Genomic DNA, 18,143 nt, shown 5'->3' with positions numbered 1-18,143 from the left:
GCTAGGAAATAGCACTATTTGTAAAATCAAACTTTACGTATTGAGAAATACAAAGCCTGATTATAAAAAATTTTCAAAGCAGGAGTGCGGTAGCACTTACAAAAACATTAAAAATAAGTTATTTCATCATTTTAATAATTCTGTGTAGAATAGGGCTTTTCTACATGTAATTTTTAATAATCATTTCTTGGGTTTCTATTTGATATAAAGAAACTTTCCGTTCTCATCTACTTTTTATATTTAAAAAATCCTGTCCATTCTTATTAATATTCCAGTTAGTTTTCCTTACTCTCTTCTTACTGTCTGCTTTTCTCCCATACAGGGTAATGTTTATATGTACTACAAATTGTATGGCTTCTATCAGAACCTCCATGGATATCTTCTATCCAGAAGTAATAGCCAGCTGTTGGGTACAGATGTAAAGGTAAGGCTCTATTTCATTTGGTATAATACTCCTTTTTTATTAAACCAGGTGGACCTTTCAGTCTAAAAGATGGTATGAAAAATAAATTCAAAAGCTAAGGTTTTACAAGACAGAAATGTGCATTTCATCCTTGCATAAACTGAGGGGCTGGTGTTCAGGATGACTGCTGTTCAGAAGGACCACTTTCCCTCTTCAGAGCAGTAAGGTCAATCTCGTCCAGGTGAGAGGTGACCTTTTCATGCTCCAACCATTTAGAGTGGGACCTTGAGCGGCTGGTTTCAGTCTGGCTCACTGTGTCTACCAGTGTCCTTCCTGTAATTGGGGCCTTCAGTCCAGCCAAGTTGAAGAAAATTGGTCTCTACTTGATTGAATAAATAAAAAGCTTTTGGTTTAATTAAATACTCTTTCAGAACTAGGAATACAAAATTTTACTTTTTTTTTTTTTGAGGAAAATTAGCCCTGAGCTAACTACTGCCAATCCTCCTCTTTTTGCTGAGGAAGACTGGCCCTGAGCTAACATCCGTCCCATCTTCCTCTACTTTATACGTGGGACGCCTACCACAGCATGGCTTTTGCCAAGCGGTGCCATGTCCACACCCAGGATCCAAACCGGCAAACCCTGGGCCACAGAGAAGCGGAATGTGCAAAATTAACCACTGCGCCACCGGGCTGGCCCAAAATTTTACTCTTGATAGATGATACTCAGCGTGCTAGCAAGAAAAGCTAGAAAGAAACCTTTTCCGTACTGACATCAGTATATGAAGTGGTAATCAAGTGATTTTTAGCAAGCACCCTTTTAAAAATATATCCTGGTAATTTGGTGTGTGGATCCTCTGTGATAAGGCATCTAGCTGAAGACCCTCAATCTGTATACATTTTGGAATATGTTACACTTCAAAAACAAACAAAAAAAGTTTTTAAAAATGTATTCCAGAGCAAGCCCTGCTGGCCTCGTGGTTAAATTTGGGCGCATTCTCCTTCAGCAGGCAAGGTTCAGTCCCTGGGCACAGAACCACCACTCATCTGTCAGTAGCCATGCTGTGGCGGCTCACAGAGAAGGACTAGAAGGACATACAACTAGAATATACAGCTATGTACTGGGGTTTTGGGGAGGAAAAAAATAGAGAGAGGGGGCTGGCGCAGTGGCACAGCAGTTAAGTTCACACGTTCCGCTTCCGCAGTCCGTGGTTCGCCGGTTCGGATCCCGGGTGCGGATGGGGCACCACTTGTCAAGCCATGCTGTGGCAGGCATCCCACATATAAAGTAGAGGAAGATGGACACAGATGTTAGCTCAGGGCTAATCTTCCTCAGCAAAAAGAGGAGGATTGGTGGCAGGTGTTAGCTCAGGGCTAATCTTCCTCAAAAAAAAAAAGAGAGAGAGGAAGATTAGCAACAGATGTTACCTCAGGGTGAATCTTTCCCAGCAAAAAAAAAAAAGTATTCCCGTGTAGGCTTAGTGTGATATTTATCACAACCAGCAAGGTACAGGTCCTTCCTGCAGACATATTTGGTATGTAATGCATTGTTAATGAGGGAAAAAATCTACACATATACACACACATCTCCAAAACACAGAAATTCCTAGTCTGAGTAAGCCAGAAGCCTGGGACAAACAGGCAGCAGTCCCTAACCTTGCTCTGTGCCAGCACATCACTGTGGGTTGATTTACATTGCCAGTGCTCTCACTTTCAACGTTCTAAGAGAGTTTACCAAAAGCACTTCTCATTCCTCTATCATCTTGCATCCAGGATGTTGAAACATGTGCTCCATTCAGCAAGTCCCACGATGGAACCCCCATTGCTCCATGTGGTGCTATTGCCAACAGCCTCTTCAATGGTAGGTGACTTCTCCTATCTCCATCGTGTACTCTTTCATAAGTGTCTAACAGCCTAAATGTCCAGAAGGTCCCCTCTGCAGCTCAGTGGCAGTTTAAAAAAAATTCCGTATATATCATCCACTCACTTACAGTATTTTATTTGCAAATAAGTTCTCCCTTACTAGAGATTTGAAGTAGTTAAGGAACGTGAGTTAAGTGGAGCTTAAAATATTTTTCAATAATTGGGGGCTTGGCAAGAAAAAGAATAGTCCTGTGATTCCAGCATCTGTGGCATGGGAGGTGTGTTGAGAGTCCGCTAAGACCCTGGTTTATTTTTCAGCTCTGTCTGGTTCTGCACTTTAAAGGGTAGCAGAAATGCTTGCATGCATCTGTAACACAATTTTTACTTTCCCTGCAGACACCATTATTCTTTCATACAAGCTTAATTCATCTGTGCACATCCAAGTCCCCATGCTAAGGAGTGGGATTACGTGGTGGACAGATAAGTATATCAAGTTCCGGAATCCAAGTTCCAGTAATCTTTCTAGTGCGTTTGCAGGTGAGATCCGTGTATCAGGTCAATGTTCTCACCTGTTTATGGAACTTTGGTTTTATGTGTGGGGAGGTGTTTAGGGTTCCTCCGTCTTTCGTTCTTGGTCGACCTCCTTTTTGTTCTAACTTGCCCTGCCTATGGACGCCTCCACCACATACTTATCAGAAGCATGAATGATTGGTGCCCTGGTTCCTTCCAACTTACCATTAGGAAAAAGGCACTGTTTTAAGAACATGTTGCTTCATCTCTAATTAGGGTGACCATGTAATTTTATCAACCAAACTGGCGCACTTTTTTTTTTTTTGAGGAAGATTAGCCCTGAGCTAACTACTGCCAGTCCTCTCTTTTTTGCTGAGGAAGCCTGGCCCCGAGCTAACATCCATGCCCATCTTCCTCTACTGTATATGTGGGACGCCTACCACAGCATGGCTTGCCAAGCGGTACCATGTCCGTACCTGGGATCCAAACCCATGAACCCCGGGCAGCCGAAGCGGAATGTGTGCACTTAACTGCTGCACCACCGGGCGGGCCCCATGTTGACACCTTTAATCGATCTTCTCTTCTGACCTTAATGGTTTTTTTCATTTGAGGAAATATCTATAGGTGCTGAGATACCTGTCATGCTCACAGCGAATTTTACTCAATGGAAGATATTCTCATTTTACATTTTTTTAATATTGAAATATGCTAGTATTGTAACCCAAGTGTTTTTATAGGCATTGTCTTTTTGACTTCACAGTTTCTTATTTATGATTCTTTTGAATGTGTTCCTAAATTTAGATGCTACAGAATCTTAGATCTTCTTGATATCATTTAATTCTGGTAGAGAAGAAAATTTTATCCCTTTAAAAATAGGAGCTCCATCAAAAGAGTTTTCACATAAGTTGAGATATTCCAAAGCATAATTATAGAATTTAAAAATTAAATGTTCACATTTTGAACTCTCATTATATAGTCTGTTCGCTTACTCCCTTGCTTTTATAGGGGTAAATTTCAATGTCTTCTTGTTTAAAAGCTTTGTTTTCAGTAATTACAATTCATTAAATCTTCAAAAACTAAAGTTTTTTTGGCATTCTGTATTTCAGATAGTTTGTTTAAAATTTTTCAACTAGGGGCCGGCCCGGTGGCGCAGTGGTTAAGTTCGCACGTTCCGCTTCGGTGGCCCCAGGAATCACTGGTTTGTATCTGGGGTGTGGACATGGCACAGCTTGTCAGGCCAGGCTGTGGTGGGCGTCCCACATATAAAGTAGAGGAAGGTGGGCACGGATGTTAGCTCAGGGCCAGTCTTCCTCAGCAAAAAGAGGAGGATTGGTGGCAGATGTTAGCTCAGGGCTAATCTTCCTCAAAAAAAAAAAAAATTCAACTATTTTAAACAAAATTCAACCAAAGTTAGACAGATAATTTACCAAAAAAGTTCAGGATCATTGTAGGATGTATCATTTGATATACAAGATAGTTCTTGAAAGGCTCAGATATTTCTAAAATTCTGGTTGATGATCTGTGACAAAGACAGACAACGTAGACTGCTATGCTGAAGCATTTCTTTAGCATCCATGTTGTTGTAAAAATTGTGCAGTTCAGTTTCTCTGGGAATATACAAAAATATTTAAATTTGCACAACTACAGCTCTTCTTCTGATTAATAAAATATTGTAGCTTGCTTAGATACAATTGTGAATTATGTATGTACCACAACCAACTTTAAGTACATTTCTCTGTAAATTTCTCAGTTTACTAAGAACATTATCTGTACCCTGATGCTGTGCTCCACCAAATTTGCATTTATGTTATCCGTACAAAACCAAAACTGGACACTTGATTGTTGAATTTTTTTTTTTTTGAGGAAGATTAGCCCTGAGCTAACATCTGCCACCAATCCTCCCCTTTTTGCTGAGGAAGATTGGCCCTGAGCTAACATCCATGCCCACCTTCCTGTACTTTATATCTGGGACATCTGCCACAGCATGGCTTAACAGCAGTATATATGTCGTCTCCTGGGATCTGAACTCGTGAACCCCGGGCCGCTGAAGTGGAGCACACGAACTTAACCACTGTGCCAGCGGGCCGGTCCCAATTGCTGAATTTTTTTAGCTGAATTTATAGTAATATTTATAATAATGCTAGAGGTTTTATCTTCCAAAATTGAATATCAAAAAGCTTTGCTTTGATTCCAGGAAGAATCAAACCCCAAAAATCAAGCCATTATTCTGATTAACTTATGTGATTTTTCTATTTGAAGCATCTGAAGACACTGATATAAACTGGCCTCATTTAACTGTTTACAAAATTCCTTTTGTGCTCATGGAGCCAACACATTAAAGCTTTCCTTTGGTTACAAAAAAAAAAAATTGTCTAATAGAAAAGTGAATAGAAGGAAACTCATTTGATCTAAATGAAAAGTTGTGCTCACATAATGATCAATGGACCTTCTGTAGCTACACAAGGTAAAGCATCATCTTTGGATACACTCTTTTAAAAATAACCACAAACTTTTGAGGCAATTTCTGATTTCCTCAGCAGATTTATGTCTTATGATTTTCACATGGTCATTAGCATCATATCATAATGGTTCCCATGATAGGGGGTAAATGTCAACCAACATTGCAAGTATCACATTCATCAACTTCCTTGAGAAACTGCACTTAATTTTACATTAAACGTACATGTGCCATTTTTTAGCCCTTCACAGCTAACCTTGTGTTGCTTTGTCTTAGCACATAACCACAGGCCGGTGACACAGAGTCCTTGGCTTTCTCCCCTCTCCCACTGCACTTTGTTCTTACCTCTGTTGTAAGAGTTCACAATTAGCCTGCAGTCATCTGTGTAAACACCTGTCGCCCCCACTTCAGTCTCTGAGTTCCTTGAGGGAAGGGATTGGGTCTTGTGCAGTTTCGTATCCCTGGTGCTTGATAGATAGTGAGCAATCAACACATGCCTATTGTTGAGTGAGTGGATGAATACGCACAACCCAGCTGAACTCGGAAGATGAAGGAAGCTGGTGCCTCTTAGACCATATTTCGTCTACTCTCTGCTGACGTGGGATGGGGTGGGATTGAGGGTTAGTAGGGAGGGCATGCTGAAGCTTGCATTTTTAACAAGCTCCCTGGGTGACTGGATGTCACTGGCCCAGGGGACACCTTGCCTTGGGGCACGAGCTCTGGCTAAAGTAGAGAGAGGTAAGCTCCACAGTGCAGGGACCAAAGGCAATTGCAATTTTTATCAAAATTCTTCTAGCAACAGAGACTGAGATCTTGGGAAGGGCCGAAATGGGTGAGTGCCACAACACAGACTTCGCAGAGGACGTTTCTCCACCAAAGGATTATTCACAGAGGAATTATTAAGTATAGAAACATCCTTCAGAGGATGACTCCAGCCAAACTCAGCCCATGCTTAGAAAACAGGAGTGGGTTTCTTGCTGGAAAAACAGTTTAGTCAGTGGTCAGAGTTGAGAAAGAATGGTTCCCTATTTAGCATTTTGAATCCTACCAATAACAGGACCAGTTTTGTGGAAGTAAAAACTTCATTAAACAATTTCCTCTTGTTGTCTAGCTCTTTAAAATTCAATATGGTTTTTATCATCAACTCCTGCCAGCTTTAATTGGAATCCTCATCGCTTTGTCACGTATTTATTGAATACCTACTGTGTGCAAAAAGATGAGGAAGACACTGTCCTCAAGAGTCTGCTGCGTAGTTGGAGACGGCGGTAAAGGACAGGAATACACTCGGCAGATCCCTCTGCCGCAATGGCCCTCCACCCGGTGCTCCAAGTGTCTGACAGCACCCACACCCCCAGGCTTCCTGGCTTTGGAACACGCTTGCAACACCTTGTTCTCCACCTCCCGCCACATACCAGTTCCTCTCCTTGCTTCCAACTTTGCGCACTCAGGCACAGTGCTGTGGAGAAGATGTGTAACACAATCTCCACGTACTTCTGTGATTATTTCCTTAGACTAAATTCCTAGAAGTTGAATTTCTGAGCCGAAATATATTAAAGCTTTTGATGCATGTTCCTAGATTGTCAGAGATGCTGTTAATCCACACATCCACCTGCTCTGCATGAGTTCTCATGGCCACTGCCTCATCGATAGCTGTCATTCTTTTTTCTTTAAATAAATAGTAACCAACTTTTAGATGAAATGGTGTCTTCTTTTAGTTTGCTCTCTTTAGATGATCAGTGAAGTTAAAGAAAATAAAGTCACCCCCTAAGATGCTATTACTGAATACAAGCACTATTATCGTTTTCCTCTACCTATTTTTTCAATGCTTTATATGCATTTAACATAGTTGAACACATGATAGACATGTAATTTGATTTCTGCTCTATTTTTTAACCCTATGAAAATGTCATCAGCATTTCCCCCCATGTTTCCTTAGAGTCTTTATAACCATTATTTTTCATGATTGCATACTCAGGTAGCTCACACACATTTTTTTTTTAAGTCTAATTTCTATTCTCTTTCCTCAAGAATGCAAAAGTTATTTCATTCTCTACATTCTAAGAAAAACTGAAGAGGGTAGACAATTTTTCTCAACCACATGCATTATTTTCTTCCCACAGGAACCACTAAGCCCCCATCCTGGCCTAAGCCTGTCTATGAGCTGGATGAAAACGATCCAGGAAACAACGGCTTCCTTAACGACGACTTCATCGTGTGGATGCGGACGGCTGCCTTCCCCACTTTCAAAAAGCTGTACCGTCGACTCAGTCGAACACAGCATTTTATTGAAGGTTTGCCCGCTGGTAATTATAGTTTCAACGTAAGCTACAGTATCCTTTTATACTGCTTTTCTTTCTGGGGCTGAAGGAAAATCAGTGTCCATCTGCATACTGGTCCTTGAATTATTTCACTATACTTTTCTATTCTCCGATCAAATTTCTCTCTATACATATATAAAAGAAATACAGAGTTCTCCTACAGGTAGCAGCGTCAGTCCATCACCATATAGCTGTGTGTCTCCACTTTGTACCATCAAATGTGTACCGTCTTTTTAGGAATAACAGTTAAGTTAATATCGGTAAGTAGGTATGAATAAATAGAGGACTGTTTCTCTCCCCCATGAGAGATAAATAACCCTGTGCCGAGAGATCTGAAACAGCGAGGAGAAGACTGCCATATGGGATGGAATGAAATGGAGGACCACGGAAATAGAGGTTTCATAAGAAGTAAATTCGTGATAGAGACTAAAAATAACTAAACCGAGAGAGACTGTAGAACCTTTTATGCTCAGCGGAAGGATGCCGGCCCAAAGAGCTCTGGCCCAGAGGGCAGGTGCCCCTCACACCCGTCCTCCCCGCCCCCCGTGAGGAGTGCTCCCAGTGAGGCGTGCCCCCGGTGAGGAGTGCTCTGAGGCCGCGCTGAGGACTCTGGGTCCTTCCCTCTCTCGCCAAGGATGCAAAGCCAGCTGGCAGGAGTCAGTGTCCGGGTTACGGACATCCGGTCCAAGTTAGGAGGATGCCTTTGTAGGAGAGTCCCAATTTTTCACCAAACCTAAAAGTACAAATGTAACTCGTGATTTAAAAACAAAAAGGACTTCAAAATGGCACCAAACACTATCTTTAAGAAGTTATGTATTTAAACACAGTTTACGCAAAGTCTCGTCTTCAGACTTAATTTTAAAATCTCTTCCTAATTCTCCCCGAGGCAGAATTCTTTTGGAGGCAGGATCTTTCCAGTGCTGGAACACAGCTTTGAGACATCATCCTGATTAGGCATCAGCGCCCCCCAGGCATCTCAGAGCCACTGGCCAGGAGTTGTTCATGGGACCCCCAGCAAGCCAGAGGATCTTTACACGGAAGTGTCAACCTCATGAGTTTCTTTACCTCTCAGGAGCTTGAACCAGAAGCTCCTGGGGGTAGGTTAGTGACTCGTGTGTTCCAGTTCCCTACTCCATCTTTCCATCCTAGACTAGAGTGTGGACACCTGCATCCCGACGGGGGAGCAGAGATGTGCCTCAGTCAGAGATGGTCCTGTGATGTGGCACCATCTCTACCTCTCAGCTAGTTGCCTTCTTTTGTTTACTGACCAGGAGTACAGTTTCTCTTCAGGTCACTCCTTTAGCACGGTCTCTAATTCTGTTCTATGAAAATGAAAGCCACAGATTGGTCTCTCTTATATAGCATTATAAGTACAGATGAAAGAGTGAGCCATAGAATATTGGCTTCTAAATGGGATTTCAGCAACCCTCTCTCTCCCCCCAGAAACATTTGGGATTGAAAGTTGCTTGACAGTCCTCTCTCAAGTTGGACCTTCTGATCCCGTCAGCTGTGTCTGTGATTGCTGTGCCAGTAAAGCAGTTATAGCTGCGATCAGGGAACAGGAAAAACCCGTCATGTACTGCTGCCTTCACAAGGCAGGACAGTGAGTTTGGGGCTGAGGGAGAGAGGAAGGGAGTCCGTGTTCCAGACAAAGGAGACCCTCCATTTCTCCCCTGGAGACAGCCTCTCCTTAGGTGACTTCTTTCACAGTCACATTTGAATGGTGACTCTCCAGTCTAAATCTTCCATCAGAAGCTCGGTCCTGAGCTTCAGTCGTGACCTTGCTCCCCTGGGTTGAGCCTGGTGTGAGTATTACCCAGCCCGCCTCATGGCCTGGCTGAGACACAAGGAGAAGAGCTAAGCTGAGCTGCAGAAACCGCCTACCACTTCTAAGGGAGAAGAGATGCTCTTTGTGTGAGGAAAAGACCCTCTTAATGGAACCGAGGGTGGGAGAAAACAGCCAGGCAGATGAGTTGTGGTGACACCCAAGGACCTGGTGACAATGAGGAATTCTGATGTAAAAGAGAGAGAACTAGTTTCCTAACAAGTTTCCCTGTGCCTTTAAATAGCATGTTGCCAAGGATTTGAGGCCTTTTAAGTGCTTTGCTGGGAAATGCCGCTGTCCTGTGCCGTTGCTATGAGAAGCCTTTATTTGTTTATTAGTTTGGTTTACAAAAGGCTCCAGATGTTTAACAACCTCAGGCCACATGCATAATCAAAATGACATCATTCAAATGCTAACGATAGCAAACCCACTTCAAACACTTTCTCCCCAGCAGTGAGGGACGCTGGCCTTTTCAAAACCCAAGTGAAGGCACCACCTTTAGTTTTCCCACTAAAAATGTTTTGCCACCTATCTCATTATTTTTTTGTTCTTCACTCCTCTTGAATTTTCCCTGGGGCAGGAATTCAAATCTTAGCCTGTGAAGGCCTTTTAGCCTACCCTGGGTCTCCTGATTCACAAACAAAAATGTAGGTTCTCTAGAAAATCTGTCTATATTCTTTTCACTTCCTTGGGTTTGGCAAAGGAAATTAAATATATTTGTTCATTATTTAGTTGTCTGTAAATCATTCAGATCTGTGTCAGAGTCTCTTTCATAGATTACAACTATGTAGAAGGAAGGCTTGTTTTTAATTAATTTCATTCCAGAAAGATACGCAGTACTGCTTGGTAAAGATTAGAACATATGAAATGGAATATTCAACCATTTTTTTACCAAGAAAAATGGCAATTTTATATGGTTCAAACTAAAGTATTTAGGATACACAGTGGTAGAGCTGAGAAGTGCCGAGACAGATCCTTAACAGGTCTTCTTTTCTTAGACTTTCCAGTAACCAGGTTCCAAGGAGAAAAATCAGTTGTTCTTTCCACCCTGACATGGAGTGGAGGCCACAGCCTTTTCTTAGGTCTCGCCTACACAGTGACAGGAGCCATGACATGGTTGGCCGCCTTTTCCATGATGGCAGTTCACTTGAAGCTGAAAGGAAAACGTTTTTCCCCCGACGATAAAGTCAAGCTTTAAGAAGAAAAGCAGAAAACACAGAAATGGACAGTGAAGTAAAGACCCAAGGATCTCTGATGAAAGGAGGGGACGGGAGGGGGAGGAGGAGCTGGGGGAGGGGAGGAAAAGGATAATGTATTGAAGTGTCCTCGGAATGGGGAAGATAAATCATCTTTGAGCTCAAAACCAAGTCTTGGGCCTTCGTTTGAAGCCCTTGTGCCTGAAGTGGGTGAACGCTAGGAGAGTGCCATCCCGTCACAAGCTGAGAGTAAGGAAGGAAGCCTGGCGCCCCCAGGATCAAGTGAGTCCTTCTAACCGTCAGTCAGACTCAGACCATGAGTCTTCACTGGTAGGTTGAAATTATTCTAGACTTCCCAGCAATTGTTGAGCACTGAATTGAGCAATTAGGATGATTTTTGAAAACTGATTTATTCAATGTTCCCTTCTTTCTATGGAGTCAAAACCAAGTTCTCTCTGCTAATAGTAAACCAAGCAAAGGTTATGGCTGTGCCCTGAGCACCCAAAATACAGCAATACATCAAAAAGAAAGGCCAGAAAGGTCCCTAGAGTTATCCATGTAACCAAGAGGGAAGCACTGAAAATGACTGATTCCCTTAAAAACTGTCCTCAGCATTTGAGGGCGCACGACAGCTCTAGGACTTATATTGGGATGGCATATTCCAGAATGCAAATGATGACATGGATTTATGATGCCTGAATTATGTGTGTTGAGGGAGCATCTCAGGGTCCACCGTAAAAGATCTGAATTCCTGCTCGAGGTCAGAGGTCAGGTACAGAAGCCTGAAGGAAGCACTCAGCAGCGCTGCCAGGACACCAGGCCCCACAGCCATGAGTACCAGGGCAGAATATTATACCTTTAAAAAATACGTGTATATTATTTTATTTTGTGAGGTAAAGCTTTAGTCTGTGATGACTCCAGGAGCAGAATTTTCCTTGTTAAAGAAAAATACAGCACCAACACGTATTTGTCTCTTTAGAAGCCAAGAAAGCATTTTTTTTTTTTTTTTTTTTAGAACTTAGGTCACTAAGTCACAAGCTGCAATTGGAATCACCTGAGAATTTTGTTTGTTTGGTGAGGAAGATTGGCCCTGAGCTAACATCTATGCCAATCCTCCTCTATTTTGTATGTAGGATGCCACCACAGCATGGGTTGACAAGTGATTTGTAGGTCCACACCCAGGATCTGAACCTACAAACCCTGGGCTGCCGAAGCAGAGCATGTGAACCCAACCACTACACCACCAGGCCAGCCCCACGAAAGCATTTCTTTGTTGCATCTTTCTGTATTCACCAAACAGTCGAGTACTTTTCCAAAAAAGCAAAATGGTTTCAAGTACCAGCTCTGAAACCTTGGATCCTCCCCTTATCTCGCCTTCCATCTGTAACCAGTGACCTCTAGTGACCAGGTGTGGAAGGCTGAGTAATGCCCCATTACAAACACACTCTTGTCCTGATCCCCAGAACCTGTGAATGTTACCTCATCTGTCAAAGGAGACTTGGCAGATGTGATTAAGTCAAGGATATGGGTATGGGGAGATTATTCTGGATTCCCTGAGTGCGCCCAATGTAACTGCAAGGGCCCTTAGGAGAGAGAGGCAGGCCATCAGATGAGTAGGAGAGGTGGCAGTGGGAGCCAGAGGTTGGAGAGATGCAAGGAAGGGCCCATGATCCAAAGAATGCAGGCGGCCTCTAGAGGCTGAAAAGGACGAGAGACAGATCCTCCCCTGAAGCCTCCAGGAGCCCTGCTGAGCCTCTGAGGTGAGACTTCTGACCTCCAGAACTGTACAAGACGACACTGATGCTTTGAGCACTGAGTGTGTGGTGGTTTGTCACAGGAGCACTAGAATACTCCTACACCAGGATTGGCAGTGCTCCAGGCATCTGAGCAAATGTTGTTTCTCAAGCTTAAGGGACCTGCCCAGGGCAGAGGGCTAGGAAGGAGCCGGGCTCACGTGTGAACAGTCTCGAGAGTCCACACGCCTCAGTTACAGTGCTGATTGGAAAAAGGCACGAACACACTTGTTACCTCTCAACCCTGTCTGTCAGCTCATAGGATGCTGTATTAGTCGGGGTTCTGCAGAGAAACAGAAGCAGTAGGCTGTGTGTGTATAAAGAGGTCTATGGTAAGGAGTTGGCTCACTGGTTGTGAAGGCGTGGCACGTGCACAATCTGAGGGGGCGGCTAGTGGGAAGGAGTTGCAGCGGACGCCAAAAGGCAGCTGCTGGACAACCGGCTGAGGCCGGAAGTCTGTCGGCTGGAGAATTCCCTCTTGCCCAGGGGAGGTCAGTCTTTGTTCTATTCAGGCCATCAGTTGACTGGATGAGACCCACCCACATTAGGGACGACAATCTGTTTTACTCAGTCTACCTATTTAAAGGTAAAGCTCATCCCCAAACAGCCTTACACACACATCCAGAATAATGTTTGACCAAATATCTGGGCACCACGGCCCAGTCAAGTTGACACATAAAATTGGCCATACAGAAGGCATCTGCATTCACCAAGTATCCGGACTTTTCCAAAACAGTCCACCTCATTTCCCCTTCTGCTCGAGTTGGCTCAATGGAAAGGACATATACAAACATAAATTTATCCACATTCAAGAAAAATAAGTGGCCGGGATGTGTGACAGAATAGGGAGATGGGTAGCTCCTGGTTCTCCACCGGTGGACAAGCGTGGCGGTTTACCCCGCGATGCAGTCTGGAGCCGGCCTCCGTGTCCTGGTCGGGCAAGAGCGCTGGTCGCTCACAGCTCGCCCAGCCCACGGTGGTGAGCCCTGCCTTGCGGTTTTCTGCCTCTTCCCACCCCGCTGTCTTGGTCTTCTTCCTCCACTTTTCTAATTCTGCATCCTCATGCTTTTGTATGCTTTCATGAAGGCTTGGAAAAACGGGTGCTATTCTACTCTTTCCCCGGCTCCTGGCAACAGTTCTGGAGAGAGAAAAGGTGAGCGTGAAATCAAGAGAGACAAAGAAGGAAAATGAGAATGAGTGAGAGCTGTGAGTGCGGCTGTGTGGAAACTGCCCTGGGTTTTAGGTGCTTTCATTTAGGTGTGTATCCTCGGTGCAGCGATAAAATTGGGTAGGATGACATCATGGGTGGATCAAAGTGTAGAGCTAACCTTTATTTGAAATTTGCCAGTTATGGCCCTACCTCATGTGACAGATTCACAGTGCCAAGGAGACCAGAATGAGCCAGCCGGGGCCCCTGTTCTGGGGGGACTCGTCTCACACGGACCTTTGTGTCCTGCCCACACACTTGCACTTGCCCGCGCGATTGAGTGTGAACCCCACACTTGCCTTATGTAGGATTCTCTCCATTTGCTTAGGGTCCATGTGGCCTCCCTGTCTGAAGGGAGAGTGCTCCCTCCAGAGCCCCGAAGTCCACAATGGGCACAGGGAGGTGTTCGCGTTGGTGAAACCCTCCCGACTTGGACACAGCACGTCATCCTTCCTGGCTGCCCTAGGGCCTTCCCAAGGAAGGCTGGCTTCATCTGGTTGGTTTCTTGGTAGACAGAGGCCTTACTAACCAAATGGTAACAAAAGAACACCAGCTTCAGACAGCTGCTGGTGGTGTTCCTTTGCAGTATGTCCAGCAGCATCCTGCAGAGCTGCTGCCTGCCGTTGTCAGCATCTTTGTCCCTGGAGGTTTGTGAGTGGCAGGCCTGCAGAGCAGGTTTCTCCTGGCTTCTCCCTGGGTGCGACACAGGGGAGCCCACTCCTCCTCTCAGAGCCTGGGAGCCACTCAGGCGCTGCGCCCGGGTCCCTCCATCAGGACTGGCGCAGCCTTTTTGCTAACTCAGCCTTGGTTTGACAGAGAGAGCGCGGCCCTTGAAGTCTTTACTGCTACTTACCAGGTTTCTAAAAACTGCGTTCTCCTCTCACCTGTTTGCAGTGTAGGTCTTTGGCACTTCTTAGTTAAATGCATTTTAGGGTGAGCCCTGGCCCCTTTTTTATCTCTACTTCTAACCCTGCCCCATCTCTGCCCTTAAAAAAGCTATCAGGTAAAAGGATTAGAGAAGGAGGTGAGATTAGGAGATTTGAACTGCAATGACTCAGCAGGAAGAGGAGCTCATTTAAGGGAAAAAACCTGTGCTGCGTAGGATCAGTACAGTGTCCTCATTGTGATCCTGAGGTGGTCCATGACACGATGCAGAGCCACTCTGACAGATGAAGGAAGTCCTTGAAGTCTGGGGAGTGAAATACCATCTTGTAAGGAATCTTCCTCTTCTGAGTAGTGTGGAGCACGTGTCCTGCTTCCAGAGCAGATCCAGGTTCCTTACTCATTTGCACCACAAGCTGGAATGGAAAAGCTGAAGTCATCGCTCTGATGGCGAGAAGCATCTCGTGGCGTCACAGAGCCAGAGGGCGCCTGCTGCTGCCTTTGTGGAGAGAGCATCACTCCACTGAAGCACAGTGTGACAATAACTTAGATCCTGTTGACTTTTTCTTTTTTGTTTATAAAGATTTCTCAGTTCCTCATTTATAATGTCTATGGACTGGCCATAAAAACGTACTCCTCAGTCTGAGGTCAGGAACTCTCTTGAGAAATCAGGGAGATTCCAAATGGTTGTGGAAACTAGAGCTGTAGAACTCAAAAACGTAGGGCCAGGGAGAGACAAGCTGTGCCTTTGTTTAGAGAACTGAGCAAAAGTTCTGGATTTCCATCCTTCTTCTAAAGCAGAAAAATGAGGAAGGAAATCTGAGGGGAGAAAGATAAAGGAAACAAAGCAATGAGGATGGAGCCCTTTATGTGCCCAACCTAGTGAGACGTGCCTTCCCCGCTAGACGCACCTTCCACGTAGACGCGCCTTTCACAGCAGACACACCTTTCAAGGTAGACGCGCCTTCCACGGTAGATGGTCTCCCTGGTAGACGTGCCCTCTCCACATTTCTGTGTTTAATCCTCACAGCTTCAGAGTGGGCAGACCTGTTACCCCCAGGAGTCACTTCTCTTACCCTCTTCCCTCCTGTCAAAGCCCATTTCCCATGATAAATGTTAAAACGCTAACTACATACTTTACCTTCAGGTAGGAACAACCGTGGGACCCAGTTCTGACTATGAGACATAAGAAAAAGTCTCTTTTGGGGATTTGGGAAAACATTTTCCTCCAAGACAAAAAAGAAGCACACGTGAGACAAGCTCTCATGTCACCATCCCTGCCCCCTGCTTCCTACATATGAATCCACTTGTATGAGGACATGATACCTGGGGCTGCACCAGCCATCTTGCAACAAGAGGTGAAAAATCTGAGGGCCAAAATTTTCCATACTGAGGACAGTGGAATGGAGGATGGAAAGAACCAGAGTCTTTATGACATTGTTGAGTTCAGCTCAACACTGGTTCAGCCCTGGAACCACCTACCTCTAGAGGCCTCTTTGTGAGATAAGAAACTCCCATGCTATTTCCATTACTCTTGGCTTGGTATCTTGTTACTTGCAGTCAAAAGCATACTAATATATAAAATCCGAGTATTTCCATTTCACTCCATTTCACCTGACAGACCAGAAGATTGATTCACTGGCCACTGCAGTGGAAGCAAAATATAATTTGCTTTACAATCTGTTGGCAATCATCTCTTGCACAGACCTATAGTTTTCAGCTTCATACATTTCCTCCTCACTGTCCTTCAAGTGTGGATGATAAAACATAGCAGTCCATAAAATGACCATGAACCACAGATGACCACTTCCTATTGTTTCTTGTGACCCAGTTGCTAAAAAGTTGATCCCAATCCTCAACCATTAGCCTTGTAATTTGGCTAACACTCTTCCCAACAGACTGATAGGAGTTCAGAGACCGAAGTTATGAGGCCAATACAACAACATATGAATCTACGATTATGATTTCCTACCATGATGGCACCCAGTTCATGGTATAGGACAGTTCTCTTGCTCAGAATGGTTGTTAGCAAAGTCATCAGTTATACTGAAGCTTCTACTCACTGACATAACGTGTTATATGATGCATGACATTCTCAAAGAGATAAAACTATAGTGAGGAAGACGCTTAGCGGTTGTCAGGAGTTCAACGTAGGGGACGGATGTGACAATAAAGGGATAGAACGCAGGAGTTTTTTAGGGTAATGGAACTGTTCTGTATCCTAATTGTACTGGTAGTTACATGAATCTGTATATGTGTTTATTCAAGGAACTGTACTCCCCCAAAAAGTCAATTTTACTGTACGATAGTTTAAAAATTAAAAATAAATTCATCCTGTAAAAAAGGGCTCAGCCGGTCATTCATTAATAAGTCAAACTGATTTACTTTTTCTTCTTATTGTTAGCAAGAAATAAGAGGATGCTATAGTTCGCTATTGCTGGGCTTAAAAAACTGTAGCCAGGTCAAGGAAGGGGAGGTCTAGATATGATTGCTGCAATTGACAAGAGCTGTTGGCTCCACTAAGAGGTACAGAAGAAAACAGAGTGTCATGAAATAAAACTGTAGTTTCCTAATTGCTGAGACTTCTCACAATATGTTTTGGGCTGGGATTCAGAGCCACTTCCCTGGTTACAAAATCTCAGGGTCCACGATCTCAATCGATGCAGAAAAAGCATTTGACAAAATTCAAACACTTTTCATAATAAAAACACTCAACAGACTACAAATAGAAATAAATTACCTCGACATACTAAAGGCCATAAATGAAAAACTCACTGCTAACATCTTACTCAATGGTGAAAGACAGAAAGCTTTTCCTCTAAGATCAGGAACAAGACAAGGATGCCCACTTTCATCACTTCTGTTCAACATAATACTAGAAGTTCTAGCCAGAGCAATTAGGCAAGAAAAAGAAATAAAAGGCATGCAAATAGGAAAGGAAGAAGTAAAATTATCTCTGTTCACAAGTGACAAGATCTTACATGTAGGGAACTCTAAAGATTTCACAAAAAAAACCCACCTTGGGTTGGCCCTGTGGCTGAGTGGTTAAGTTTGCACAATCAGTGCCCCAGGGTTTTGCCGGTTCATATCCTGGGCATGGACCTAGCACTGCTCACCAAGCCATGCTGAGGCAGTGTCCCACATAGCAGAACTAGAAGGACCTACAACTAGAATATACAACTAGGTACTGGGGGGTTTTGGGGAGAAGAAGAAAAAAAAAGATGGCAACAGATGTTAGCTCAGGGCCAATCTTAAAAAAATAAAAACCTATTAGAACTAATAAGAGAATTCAGCAAAGTTGCAGTATACAAAATCAACACACAAAAATCAGTTGCATTTCTAAACACTAACAATGAACAATCCTAAAGGAGATTTAAGAAAACAATTCAATTTACAATAACATCAAAAAGAATAAAATACTTGGGAATAAATTTAACCAAGGAAGTGAAAGACATACACTGAAAGCTACAAAATGTAGCTGAAAGAAATTAAAGAGGACACCAGTAAATGGAAAGACATCTCATGTTCATGGATTAGAAGGTTTAGTACTGATAAGATGTCAGTACTACCCAAAGTGATCTACATATTCAATGCAATCTCTATGAAAATCTCAACAACATTTTTTGCAGAAATAGAAAAATTCTTCCTAAAATTCATGTGGAATCTCAAGGGACCCAAAATAATCAAAACA

General features: G+C 43.6%; 1 protein-coding gene across 12 annotated transcripts in view; it reads left to right on the top strand.

The window, feature by feature from the left end:
* LOC103563538 (cell cycle control protein 50C-like) overlaps window positions 1–16,796 on the top strand; it is a 29,925-nt gene extending 13,129 nt beyond the window's left edge. For 5 of the 12 annotated variants that reach the window (XM_070582094.1, XM_070582091.1, XM_070582096.1 and 2 more), the window contains 5 exons: window positions 323–424; window positions 2,174–2,261; window positions 2,660–2,800; window positions 7,352–7,561; window positions 10,373–16,796. In XM_070582094.1, coding sequence (XP_070438195.1) covers window positions 323–424; window positions 2,174–2,261; window positions 2,660–2,800; window positions 7,352–7,561; window positions 10,373–10,572 — 741 coding nt within the window. In that variant the 3' untranslated portion in view covers window positions 10,573–16,796. The remainder of the gene's footprint in view (window positions 1–322; window positions 425–2,173; window positions 2,262–2,659; window positions 2,801–7,351; window positions 7,562–10,372) is intronic. The other 7 variants (XM_070582099.1, XM_070582093.1, XM_070582100.1 and 4 more) reach the window with 3 other exon arrangements.
* Window positions 16,797–18,143: the final 1,347 nt, after the last annotated feature.

Source organism: Equus przewalskii, chromosome 18 (genome assembly GCF_037783145.1).
Source record: "Equus przewalskii isolate Varuska chromosome 18, EquPr2, whole genome shotgun sequence".
NCBI classification, from domain to species: Eukaryota; Metazoa; Chordata; class Mammalia; order Perissodactyla; family Equidae; genus Equus; species Equus przewalskii.
This window is presented reverse-complemented; position numbering and strand designations above follow the sequence as displayed.